The sequence below is a fragment of the Rhinolophus sinicus genome, chromosome 14, assembly GCF_057876585.1.
Source record: "Rhinolophus sinicus isolate RSI-liver-muscle chromosome 14, RSI-T2T, whole genome shotgun sequence".
In the NCBI taxonomy this organism is placed as follows: Eukaryota; Metazoa; Chordata; class Mammalia; order Chiroptera; family Rhinolophidae; genus Rhinolophus; species Rhinolophus sinicus.
This window is the reverse complement of record NC_142514.1, coordinates 10,527,157-10,539,260: the sequence shown is the minus strand read 5'-3', so window position 1 is coordinate 10,539,260 and position 12,104 is coordinate 10,527,157. Positions and strand designations below refer to the sequence as shown.

Here is a 12,104-nt window from a genome sequence, read left to right as displayed (position 1 = left end):
CCAGCCATGAGAACAGGAGGAAGGAGGCAGTAGGGAAAACATGGATTTTGAGGTCAGACTCAGGCTTAACTCCCAGCTCTCAGGAGCTGGCTTTGACCTTGGCCAAGTTCCTTCCCTTTTTGAAGCTCCATTTCCTCACCTGTAACATAGGAGAGCTGGGCTCTCCTTTGAATGGGGATGTGAATCCCTCCCTTTGCAACTGCTGGGGACAGAGGCACTGAAAGGGCCGCGGTCGCTGTCCCACCGATGGTAGCGCTAGCTATTCTTACATCACTCTCGCCTGGTTTCCAGAGCTCTCTGCTCACATGGTCCACAGGCTCTACAGCTAGATCTGAGGACAGGGACAAGGCTCCCTGAGCTGAAGTCCCCGGGGCCCAGAGACCTGGAGAACAGAAAGCATCTGTCTGTCCAACTGCCGTCCCCCTTGACAGGCTCCCTGGGGACAGGTCAGAGCAGAACTGTCAGGCCCAGCCTGGGGGTGCCCAGATGTGCAGCTGCATGACGTTGTACATCCAGGTTGGGGAAGGGTGCCCACTCCTCAGCAGTCTCAGAAGCCGCCCCACTCCCGCTGGGGCCATCTAGCTCTGCTCCTGCCCCTCTCTCCATCCTCCTCTATGCCCGTTCAGAGACAGGTCCGTTCAACACATTTCCTGAGCATCTCCTGTGTGGGGGGCCCTGTGCTCAGGGCTGGACAGGGGGTGAATCAATACAGAGAAGTGGGAGCCCCCCCCCCCCCGCACTGTAGCAGGGGCGGGGCTGGGGCGAGCACAGATATGAGTAACATCAATATCCGTGACGAATCCAGCTCTGACACTTGCAAGCCTGTTACCTTGGGCAAGTCACTTCTCCCTGAGCCTCAGTTTCCTCTTGTAACCTGGGGGTAGCAGTACCTCCCTGTGTCTTCATTGTGGGGATTTGATAGGAGGAATGTGGATAAACATGCCTGGTGCTTAGTAGGTGTTCAGGGGTGAGTTCCTTTCCTTTTCCCATCCTACAGATGAAGGAGGTTTCAGGATTTTATAGGGAGATGGACAAGGTGCTGAAAGTAAGGAAGAGACTTAGTCCCATGGGATAATCTAAGGGACATGGTTTCTGTCAGCCAGTGTCACTTTCCCGGACTCTGGTAACAGTATCCAGTTTCTGTTTGGGGAAGCTCACCCCTACTCTTAGTGCCTGGATGGGATTATTTGGAAAGAGTCAGTATTTTTCCAGGCTGTCAGGATGCAAGCTTGGCATCATTTTTGCCAACACTTGGACCAACATGGAGGACAGGAGAGCAAAGATGATAGAGGAGGAGAGATAACTGATTTCATCACTTCAGCGGCTGGATGAACGGACCTGACTCCTGAAGGCGTCCCCTGGATGTCTGGAGCCAACGCACTCTTTTTTCTTGCTTTTTCTTCAACGAGTTAAAATGGTATTTATATTGCTTAAAGCAGAGTCATGATGAAGACTGGTGAGACTCCTTGGGTCTGGATCCTTCCTCCTCCTAGCAAACTCTGCACCCCTGTCACCACTTTTGAGAAGCCTAGAAGTAGACTTAGGGGTCACTTTCATCCTTGGATACATCCCAAAGCTGCAGGGTTGTACCAATAAACTTTCCACCAGAATGGGAGCAGGGTTATGTCTTAACAATCTCCGTGTCTCCAGTACCCAGTACAATGCTTGGCATGTAGAAGGGGCTCAGTAATCCCTACAAAATGCACGAATAGGTCTTAAGTAGCTGGATACACAAATCATGGGAGTGGTAGTAAAGGGTAGTAAGCTGATAAGAGCTTGGGCTTTGGGGTCAGACCCACTTGAATTTGGATCTTGGCTCCTGTACTTACTAGCTCTGTGACCTTGAGCAAGTCACTTAATCTCTTCCAGCCTTGAATTTTCTTTTGGGGAGACAGAGAAAACAATAATCAACTTCTCACAAGGTTGTTCTGAGGGATAGGGAGACAGAGTTTTAGTTCCTCAGAGAACATTGCCAGTGAAAACGCAAATGTAATCATCTTTCTCTACCTGGGTGGACGAGATGGGGGAGGCGGGGACTTCTTCATTCCCCTCCTCCCCTGGGATGGGTTCCTGCTTCTGTGGCCTGTTGCCAGTGCCTCCTTCCCTGTCCCCTTACTCCAATATGCTCATTGACCCCTCACATCAGAAGGGTGTGGCTGAGACTGAGTTACAGTCCCTTCTGGGGGCGAGGGGCACTAGAGGCCACGGTCAGGCTCTGGGTTAAGTGCCTACTTCCATGATCTTGTTCAGTCCTCTCAACAAATGGGGAAACCAAGGCACTGGGAGTAACTTGCTCAAGGTCACATCCATTAGTAAGTTTCATTTGAACCCAGGTAGTCTAGCTCCAAGCCCCTTTACTGAACACGCCACATCTGGAGGGAAATGTTCAAAAACCAAGGGGGAGCCATAGGTATAGCCACATGGAGTCCCCCACTCTCAGGCCCCACCCTGGGTCCACTTGGTTCAGCCAAGGCCCAGCCTCCCAGCTGTGATAACAATGTCTGGGTCTTAATCCCCACCTGGTCCAGGGGCCTGGGCTGGTTCTGGCTGAACCGGCTGGTTCCCATGACCAGGCCATGCATTTAGCAAATCAGCACAGGCTCTAGAGTGAGGGGGTAGGAAGTGTGGGTGGGCCATGGAGGGGGCTTGAGGCTTAGCAGGTTTAGAGGGCCCCTCCTTGGCCCTGGCCTTGAAGGTGAGAGCCCCGTTCTGCGAGGGCAGAGGGGAGGAAATCCTAGCGTCACTCACTTTGGAGGTCCCCAAGCGTGCTCCAAGCCCTTGGCTGCCTGCCAGTGCTGAGCCTGTTCCCTCACTGATCCCTTCCCCCTCCCTGAAGCCCCACCCCATTGGGAGCCTGTACTCGGCAGCATTTTATTTCAGCAACCCCAATCCCTGAGACCCCTCCTAACTAAAATTTAACATGGTCTAGGCCATGCCACACCCCTCCGCTGGCCGCCCCACTTCTCTCTTAGCCAGAGGTGGCTTTCCTGTGTAGGTAATGAAACTTCCGCTCAGGCCTCTCACTCCTCGGCCAGTGTGGCGCTGGGGCTGCTGGGAGTCATGGAGTGTTCTGGGGTGAGGGGCATATCCAGGTTACACTTAGGAAGCATTTTCTACTAAGTGTTCCTGGCAAACTTCCCAAACGTTGTCAGAAGAATGGTCTCAAATCTCTAGGGCTCCAGCAATCCGCTGTGCTTTTCTTTCTCTTTCTCAAGCCATATTCATTTTCATACGAACTTTGTATTCTTTTTCCTAAAGCGGGCCCTTAAAATTGGACCGGCTCTGCTTACAATTCATTCTTCATACTGGCCAGACCATCCTGCTGGGACAGCATGTGGTCATTGTAGCATATGCCCCATTCCTGCACCCCTGCCCCACACAGCTCTTCTGTGGCTCCCAATTGCTCTGTGGTGGTGGTGGTGGGGGGTGCCAAACCCCTATTGTGGCCAAACCCTATTGTGGCCCTGGTAATCCCACCCCAGCCCATGTCTGTGACAGCATCTCCCACCCCTGTGACCTTCCAGGTAAGTATCCTTCCTCAGGATCCTTAAGACCTGCGTGCGATTCACCGCCATCCCTTGGCCTGGGAACTCCCCTCAACCTTCAGGTTTCCGTTTCAACAGCTGTTTCTCAGCGAGGCCTCCTTGAACCCCAGACCATGTCACACACCTCCCAGCACCTGGATCTTCCATCAACAGTGACTGCACCTGTGAGAGCTAACTCTGCTCTGCCCTCAGAAGTCCCCACAGCCCATTCACCACGTTGTTCAAGCCAAAAATCGAAGGGCCCCGGATTTCTTTCTTTCTTTTAAGCCCACATCTAATGGATCAGAAAATTCTATCAACTCTTCAAAATACATCCAGAATCCAACCACTTGTGGCTGCCTCTGCAGCTACCATCTTGGTCCAAGCCCCTGTCACCTCATGTGGGTTATTCCAAATATTTCCAAGCTAGTTTATTGTTTCTACACTTGTCTCTTTTAAAAACAGCAAGGAGAGAAGTCCTTTAAAAATGTAAGTCAGATTATGTGCAAACCCTCTGCGGGCTGCCAACTGCAGGGAAATAAAATCCTAACCCTCACGTGGCCCTGAGTGGTGGCCCCCTGTCCACCTCCGTGACCTCACTCATGACACTCCATCCTCTGTGATGCTCCAGTCACACGAATTTCCTGCTGTTCCTAACATTCCCCCAGCATGTTCCCACCTCAGGACCTTTACCTGTGCTGTTCTCTCAGTGGGGGACATTCTTTCCTCAGCTCTTTGCTAGGCGGGCTCCCTCAGTCCATTGAGGTCTCCTCAAAGAAGCCCTGTGTGGAAGGCAACTTCTAAGATGGCCCCCAAGGATCCCCACCTTCTGCCACACCCTCGTGTAATCCCCTCCCCTCCCACTGGATGGGCGAGACCCAGTGACTTGCTTCTAACTAATAGAATACAGCAAACACAGTAGGATGTCGCTTTTATACTGGATTACAAAAAGAGTGTGACTTCTGTCCTGCTTATTTTCTCTCTCTCTCTCCCTCACTTGCTTGCTCGGAGGGAAGCCAGTGGCCATGTTGTGAGCTGCCCTCTAGAGAGGCTCACATGGCAAAGAACTGAGGGAAACTCCGGCCAACAGTGGAGAGGAACTGAGGCCCTTGACCCAAGAGCCCATGAGAAACTGAGTCCTGCTGATAACCATGTGAGCGAGCTTTGAAGTGGATCCTTCCCTAGACGAGCCTCAGAATGACATCAGAGCCTCACCTAACACCTTGACTGTGGCCTGTGAGAGACCCTGAGCCAGAAGGACCCAGCCAACCTGCACCTAGATTCCCAGCCCACACAAAAAGTGAGACAATAAAAATCTGTTGTTTTAAGCAGCTAAGCTTTGGGGTCATTTGTTACGCAGCTTTAGGTAACAAATACACCCCTCACAGCCCCAGAACCCCATCACTGTATCCCTCACCTGATGTTCAGTATGTTCAGTATGTCAATGAATGAATAGGGAAAGGAATGCAAGACATCCTGAGAGACAATGCCACAGATCAGAAAAGCCACAAGTGGGCTCGGGAGGGAGGGGGTGGCTCACCCCAATCCCAGCTTCCCCAAAGGTTACCATTTCCTCTTAACAGGGACTGGGGGTCTCTGGCTCCCACCTCTTCAGAAGGATGCTGGGCAGGGCCCAGGCTCCCGGCTCTCTCGGTCTCTGTGGGAACAAGTTCCAGACCATACCTTTTGGATACCCTCTACCCTCTAGACTTCAGGCCCATTTCTCTTTGTTTGGTCTGGAGATTTGTTAAATGCCTCAGAGTGATCTAATTTTTATACCCTTGTCAGACTTTTCACAAAAATAATTTAGTAGATAAGAAAAGAATCCTATTCCAGCCCACGTGGCCCAATTATTGTTTGGAAAAGGGTCCCTGAGCCCATAAAAAGGAAAGGACTGTAGAGTCCAATCCCTCCCAGCCCTGTCTGCACCAGGTCCCAGGCTGTGCAGGGGCCAGGAAGCTGGGGAAACTTCCAGCAAAATCATCTGAATAGTTGGAACCTGGTGCCCAGTCTGGGTCTGGCAAGGGGCTGGCCCTGTGCCAACCTAACTGAGCCATTTCCTCCTGGACTGGGGCAAGTTTCCTGCAGGCAGAGGGGGGCTGGGTCCTGCATTGGGAAGGGGACATCCACAGTCATGTCCCCCACTTGAGCTACTCTGAAGCTGAGAGTCTCCTCCTGGGGTAGGACACAGCAAGGGATCAGAGGTGGTGCTTGAGCTGTTGAAATCAGCTGAAACCAGCCCATCCAGCCTTGGGACCAGCCTGCTCCCATGCCCCAGGTGTACCTCAAGGTAAGGAATGAAGAATCCTAGGCCAGACTCTGTCTGCTCCAAAGCAGTAGCCTTCAGATGACCATGGCGGCCTCTGCTGAGAAAAGGGACCCATCGGAGCCTGGAATCCTCCAAGAAACTTCTCTCCTCCCCCCTGGTACCTCCCCTGCCACTCTGACAACCTGACCCTCACAACCCTGTGAAAGCCCCCTGGCTGGGAGTCCGCTTTGCCACATGGGAACCCTCCTGAGAAAGGGTCCCAAGCTGGAGCCCTCAATCCCCATGGAAGCAAGCTGCCCTGTGGGCCAGGAGAACATGACTGTGATGGAGCCTCAGGCTACCCTGGACAAAAGGTGGCCAGAACCACGTTCCAGAACCTGCTAGGAGTGGACCTGCCATATTTTTCATGCCTACCTCTGTTAGTCTTCCTGGCCCCAATTCTTCATTCAACAAGAAGAGCATGCAAAGCACTTGAGCTCTGGGGGTTTGGCCATCCGGATTCAAATCCTGACTTTGCCACTAACTAGTTGTGTGCCCTTGAGAAAGTTACTTTACCTCTCTGAGCCTCAGTTTCTGAATCTGTAAAAAGGGATACTAGTCCCTACCTCAGGGAATAGTACCTGATTCCCACATGATGTCATGTGATTTTCATGTGATGTCATGTGAGTCCCACACAGCCATGGGAATCACGTCAGAATAAAATGAGATCATAAAAATGCTCAGCGCAGGGCCTGGCACATGGGAAGCACCTAAAACACGGCAGTTGTGCTGACAGGTTCAGAGAGGGGCAGCAGCCTACCCAAGGGCACAGAGCAGGTAAGCAGAAGCTTTGGGAACCAACTTTTTCCTACACACTCTGTGGCCTGGAGCTGGGTCCTGCAGGGGACGTAAGGCTCAACAGGGCTGAGATGGGAAGCATCCTCACGGTCTTAGACAAGTCAGGGGCAGGGGCAGGGCACCCAAGAGCACCGACAGAGGCCTTTTCAGCATCGTGCTCCCTTCAGCTGTATCTCAGTCTCGGAAGGGACAGGATGGGCACCATCCACCTAAGACTGCAAGTGGATACTAGACCACGTGGCCATCCGATCACACCCCCGTCACCTCCGGAGCCACTTCTATAGTAAACTCCTGACACATATCCCAGGAGCCTGCCCCAGCCAGAAGAGCTATTTGGTCTCAAAAAAGCATCTTCCTTTCTGTGTATTCATGATGCTAAGCACAGGTTGAGAAAACCATCTTTATTGTTCGTGGAGAAGGCAAGACAGGCCAGTAAAGGGGGAAGCCGTTCTAAGGCTGTACTTGTCCCCCATCTCCATTGCCCCCAAAGGCAGGTCTGAGAGTGCTGTGGGTCCGTTGCCCACCCTGAGAAAAAGAAAGGTTAACCTAGTGGCCTCTAGGTGCCCCACTTTTGGGGGCCCCAGCCCTAAACCTTCTCCTCCACCTCAGGGGCTCCAGTGCCCGCCCCAAATTTCAGGTGGGGGCCCACCTGGCACTCTGTCTCCAGGCAGCATGCTGGGGTCAAGGCCCCCAGGTGAGCCTGGGTGGGCCTGAGACAGACTGAGTCCTTGCTGAGGCAGGTCAGGAGGCAGCTGTCCCCTGCGGCTGGGCAGGTGCTGAGGACCGGGGCTGGACTGGAGCTGACACGAAGGGCTTCTGGGATGAAAAACCCTGAGGGGAGATGGGAGGAATGATGGAGGTCACCACCCAATTCCCCACCCCCTGGGGGGCCTGAGACCTTCATTTTTTTTCCTTCCCTTCCGCCTCCCCCCACCACTCCGGTTCAAGCCGTTGTTTCTCAGTCTAGCTGTGTAGGACACAGCTCCCTGGCCCATTCTGGTATTATGAGCCTTGCGCTCCCCCTGGATGAGGCAGTTGGTCCCCGGTAGTCAGTCGGCTGCTCACAGCATCTCACGGCAGCTCTCGCTGGCTGCCGGCCACTCACTTTGGCTGCCGGCCACCCACGCTGGTCACCGGCCACTGATGGCAGCACAGGATAGACCACGGTAGCCCACAGCAGCTCAAACTATCCTCCGGCTATTCATGGCAGCCCAGCTCCAGGGAGAGCTGTTGTTCACAATCTTAGCTGTAGAGGGCGCAGCTCACTGGCCCATGTGGGAATCCAACCCATGACCTCGGGATTAGGAGCACCGGTGCTCCAACCACCTGAGTCACCAGGCCTTTCCCAGACCTTCATTTATCCAAAACCTTCCCCCCATTTGGGGCCTCTGGGGCACAGGTCAAAGGTTAACACCAGGTGGGAGGGGATTCCAGATCCCTCTGCTCCCCACCCCAAGAGAGGTTGCTCCAACTCTTAAACTTGGGCCTGTTGGGACTCCCAGGGCTGTCTGGAGCAGGGCTTCAGTGTCTGGGGGACACATGGGGTGGGGGTGCCCACCTGTATCTGGCAAAGGTCAAGCAGAGAGCGGACGCCCACCAGGCACCAGAGCTCTCCCAGCAGGGAGATGAGGATACCCAGGAGGTCCAGCCAGCGGCCGACGGTCAGCAGCAGCACGAACAGGCCGCCCATGCGCACCAGCACGGTCTGGATTTGGCTCTGCAGGCCGGGGTGTAGCCGCTGCTCCTCTACGGGGGGTGAGGTGCCTGTCACCACCTGCCCCCTGCTCCCGGGGCCCAGACTGGTCCAGCTGGATTGGGGCTGGACCTCCCAGCTCCCCCCACCCTCTCTAGTGTGAGCCCTCCCTTCCCCTTGCAGCCCCTCTCCCTTCCGCCTCGCCCCTACCCTCACTCTTGGGATCCACAGGGCACCAGGCACTTCTGCCTCTCAGGCCTCACTGCCCACCTGCAAGTCTCCTGCTAGTGTGCTCCTCCTGGAGTCAGGACAGCACGCCAGCCTTGAGCCACAGGAGTCGGCCTGACTCCTCTTGCTGGCACTCCCCCTCTGACCCATCAGTAAGCCCTGCCAAAGCTTTCTGGTGAGCAGATCCCCACCACAGTGCACCTCGCCACTCCACTGTGCCCCCTGGTCCCAGCCACCTTCATCTCTCATAGGAGCCTGGGCTCCTGGCTTCCGTTCTTGACCCTACAACTCAAGTGTCTACTCAGCAGCTAGTGACCTAAACACATCAGCAAGATGAAATCATTCCTATGCTTATAATCCTCCAGCACTTCTCACTGCAGTTGGAATAAACTCCTTACCTTGCCTACCAGGTCCTGCCGGATCTGACCGGTGCCTGCTCTCCAGCCTCATCTCATCCCCGAGTCGTTGCCCTTTGCTCATACCCCCAGCCATCCTGCTTTCCTTACTGCTCACCAAGCACGCCAAACTCATTGCCAGTTCAGGGCCTTTGCACTTGCTGCTCTCTCTTCCTGACCACCCTTCCTGGGCCTGCCACTTTTACCCCACCCCCACCCTGCAGCCAGGTGGCTCTTCCTAGAGCCCACATCTAACCAGGTCACTCTCCCCTGCTTAATACCCCGCAATGGGTTTTCATCAGACTGCCCAGCCTGACTGACGAGGGCTCTCCATCTGGCCCCTGTAAACCTGGCCAGCCTCATCCCCTCTCCATGCCCGTGGGGTGACAGCTGCACTCAGCTGTTTTCAGTTGTCTGAGGCTGCCAAACTCTCTCTCACCTCTGGGCTTTGGTACACAAGGTTCCCTCTCCCAGGTTCTCCTTTCCTCCCTCCCCTCTCTCAGGGGGCTCCTGCTTATCCTTCAAGATCCAATTCAAACACTATCTCCTCGGGGATCCCACTGCCTGCTGCACCCTTCTCTGAGCTGCTCCACCTTGTAGCCGCCAGGCTGGACGCTCTGCCTAAGGATGGCGGGGTTGTCGCTGACATGTCGGCTTCCCCGGAGTCTACACTGTGGGGCCCAGGTCAGACAGTGGGATATGAATGCCCAGCGACTGCCCGGGGCCCTGCCCGTAGCCCTCACCCTGCATGTAGATCACCAGCAGGGTGTAGCAGATGGTGAGTGGTGTCCAGAAGCGCACAGCCTCCGACGTGGTCAGGAAGTCCCGGTTGATGAGAGCCACGGCTGCCAGGTCGCCCACGGCAAAGGCCACGGCCAGGGCACGGCCCAGCAGCTGGGGGAGGCCATGTGCGCTGGCCAGCAGGCCCAGGCAGACCCCACAGTAGTGCTGGCTGCTGTGCAGCTCGTAGAGACGACAGACGTGACGGCAGAGGCGCTGGGCGACCGTACTAAGCAGGGCGGCCAGCCCGAGGCCCAGCAGCAGGTTCAGAGTGCGGTGAGAGGAACCCTCCTGCAGGAAGCTCAGGCCGCAGGTCAGCCCGCAGCCCAGCGAGTACTGGCACAGCAGGTACAGCTGCAGCCTCTCAGTGCCCCGGGAGCCCTGGTGGGGGAGGTGGCAGAAGAGGGGCCGCAATGGTGGGCCTCAGGCCTCCCCTCACCACAGGGGCATCGAGAGGGCTCTCAAGGTACAGACGCTCCAGGTACAGGAGGCTGGAGGCCGAAGGAACCCTTGGATTCATTCTCAAAGAGGGAATAATGGGACCATTTCTTCTGGCTTTACTTTTAATCCTGATTACTACTTGGGAACTATGTACTTGCTGAAGGGTGGTGTCTCAGAGCCATGAAGACCTGGGTTCAAAGCCTGACTACTTCTTGCGGGTTGACCACAGACAAGCCACTCACCCTTAGTTTCCCCATCTGTGAAATGGAGATCACACAAACCTTTCTCCCCTGTGGTTGTGAGAACAAGTGGCATGATGCGTGCAATGTATCTAGCATATGGGAAACTCCTGATATCCAAGAGCTGCCACTAGCATCTTCATGGACTGGGGTCACGTCCACTCCGAGTGGAGACTGCCTTGGCGGTCACAACCCGGGGAAGCAATCTGCACTCTAGTCTCAATCTTACAACGGAGGGTGGTGAGGAGATGAGATACTTCAAGTGGGTCCAACTTCCCATGTCCCGGGGTGAAAACCAAGGTCCAGGGCCCGGCAGTGCACGCCCCCCACCTCCCTGCAGCCTCACCTTGCTCAGGGAGAGCACTGTGGAGACGGCCCTGAGGGAGAACTCCAGCACCACCAGGGCAGCCACCCGGGCCCCTATGACGGTCAGGATCAGGGCCAGCCCGGCCAGATGCACGGTCTCCAGTGAGGCCCATCGGGCCCGCAGCCGCTCCTTTTCCAGCCGCAGCTCCGGGTGGCTGTGGGGCAGAGTGGGCGTAGGCAGAGGGGCAGAACCACCAGCCTGGGCCCTGGAAGGGGTGCAGGGGCCCCCGGCCACACTCCCTGGAGGGCGGGTGGTCTCCTGCCCCCAGTCTTCCCTCAGAGACCAAAGTCATGGCTTGGGGCCTAGGGGTCCCCGAAAGCGGCTGGGCTGGTGGGCACTCACTTGGCACAGCTCACAAAGAAGTAAACCTTCAGGAGGTTGTTCAGGATGGAGACTCCGAAGGCCCCGACGAGGCCTGGAGGGACGGAGGGAGGGTAGGCAGGCTTGGTCGGGTTAAAGGAGGGGCAGCCTAGGTGGTAGGAGACCCACGTGGGTGGGGTCCACCGGCACCGCCTGGAGCAGGTGCCGGGAGAGGGCGGGGAGGAGGCGCTCACCTTGCAGGAAGGAGTCAAGGAGGCTGGAGCCCCACTCGAGGGAGGAGAGGCCAGGGAGCCAGGAGGGGAGGGACGGCAGAGAGAACATGGCCGCTAGGATCCAGGCCCAGCCACAGCCAGCTCTGCACCCGAGAGACTGACGTCATGGGGCAAAGGTGTGAGTGGAGGCAAGAGGAGAAGAGGGTGGGAGGGGTCAAAAGCCCAGGGCAGGGAGGGGAGGGAGAAGAGCAGAGCCAGGGGCCTTAAACCTGCGATGTTGCCCAGCTGTCGCTCATCTGGCAGCATGGGGCAGAGGGCATCTTTGGGGCTAGTCTCTGTCTCTATTCCTGCTCAAGTTGGGCGCCCACTTTTTTCAGCCTCTCTTAGTGCCTTCCTGAAGCCCCTGGCCTTGTCTGTCATCTGTTGTCCCCCAGCCTTAGGTCTGGGCTCTGCCCTCTCAGCCTAAGAGCTGGAAGGGGACATCTATCTCTCCATATTCCCGAGGTCAGGCTCTGCTCTCTCGGCCTAAAGTCTGGAGGAGGGTGTCTCTCCTCCCACAGGCTGAGGTTGGGATCCAGCTCTGGGGCCCTCCCTTCCCTTCTCAGCCACAGGGCAGCCCCCAATGACAGTTCTCCCTGTGTCCGCTAGGTGGCAGGCCTCCCCTGTTGAATTATTTTGGAGCCTCCGTTCCCAGACTGAGGTGGAGAGCCAAGGGCGGTTCGGGTGGGGGAGACCGAGGTAGAGAACCAAGGTGGGGGCTTCAGGAGTGGAGGAGATGAAGCTGCCTGCAGAGCAGAG

The 12,104-nt window shown here is 56.0% G+C and overlaps 1 protein-coding gene across 2 annotated transcripts; it reads right to left on the bottom strand.

Moving 5' to 3' along the window:
- Positions 1-7,016: 7,016 nt before the first annotated feature.
- Positions 7,017-11,963, bottom strand: TMEM82 (transmembrane protein 82). 2 transcript variants are annotated; one of them, XR_016018542.1, is made up of 7 exons: positions 11,328-11,963; positions 11,116-11,188; positions 10,753-10,927; positions 9,690-10,107; positions 8,189-8,376; positions 7,280-7,461; positions 7,017-7,155 (listed from the first exon to the last, which is right to left on the bottom strand). XR_016018542.1 is itself a non-coding variant. In XM_088790176.1 (6 exons), the coding sequence occupies exons 1-6, from the start codon at positions 11,413-11,415 to the stop codon at positions 7,372-7,374; spliced, it is 1,032 nt and encodes a 343-aa protein (XP_088646302.1). In that variant the 5' UTR covers positions 11,416-11,963; the 3' UTR covers positions 7,017-7,371. The 2 variants fall into 2 exon arrangements, 1 of the variants encoding a protein (XP_088646302.1); XM_088790176.1 differs by having other exon boundaries at positions 7,017-7,461.
- Between the last annotated feature and the right edge of the window lie 141 nt (positions 11,964-12,104).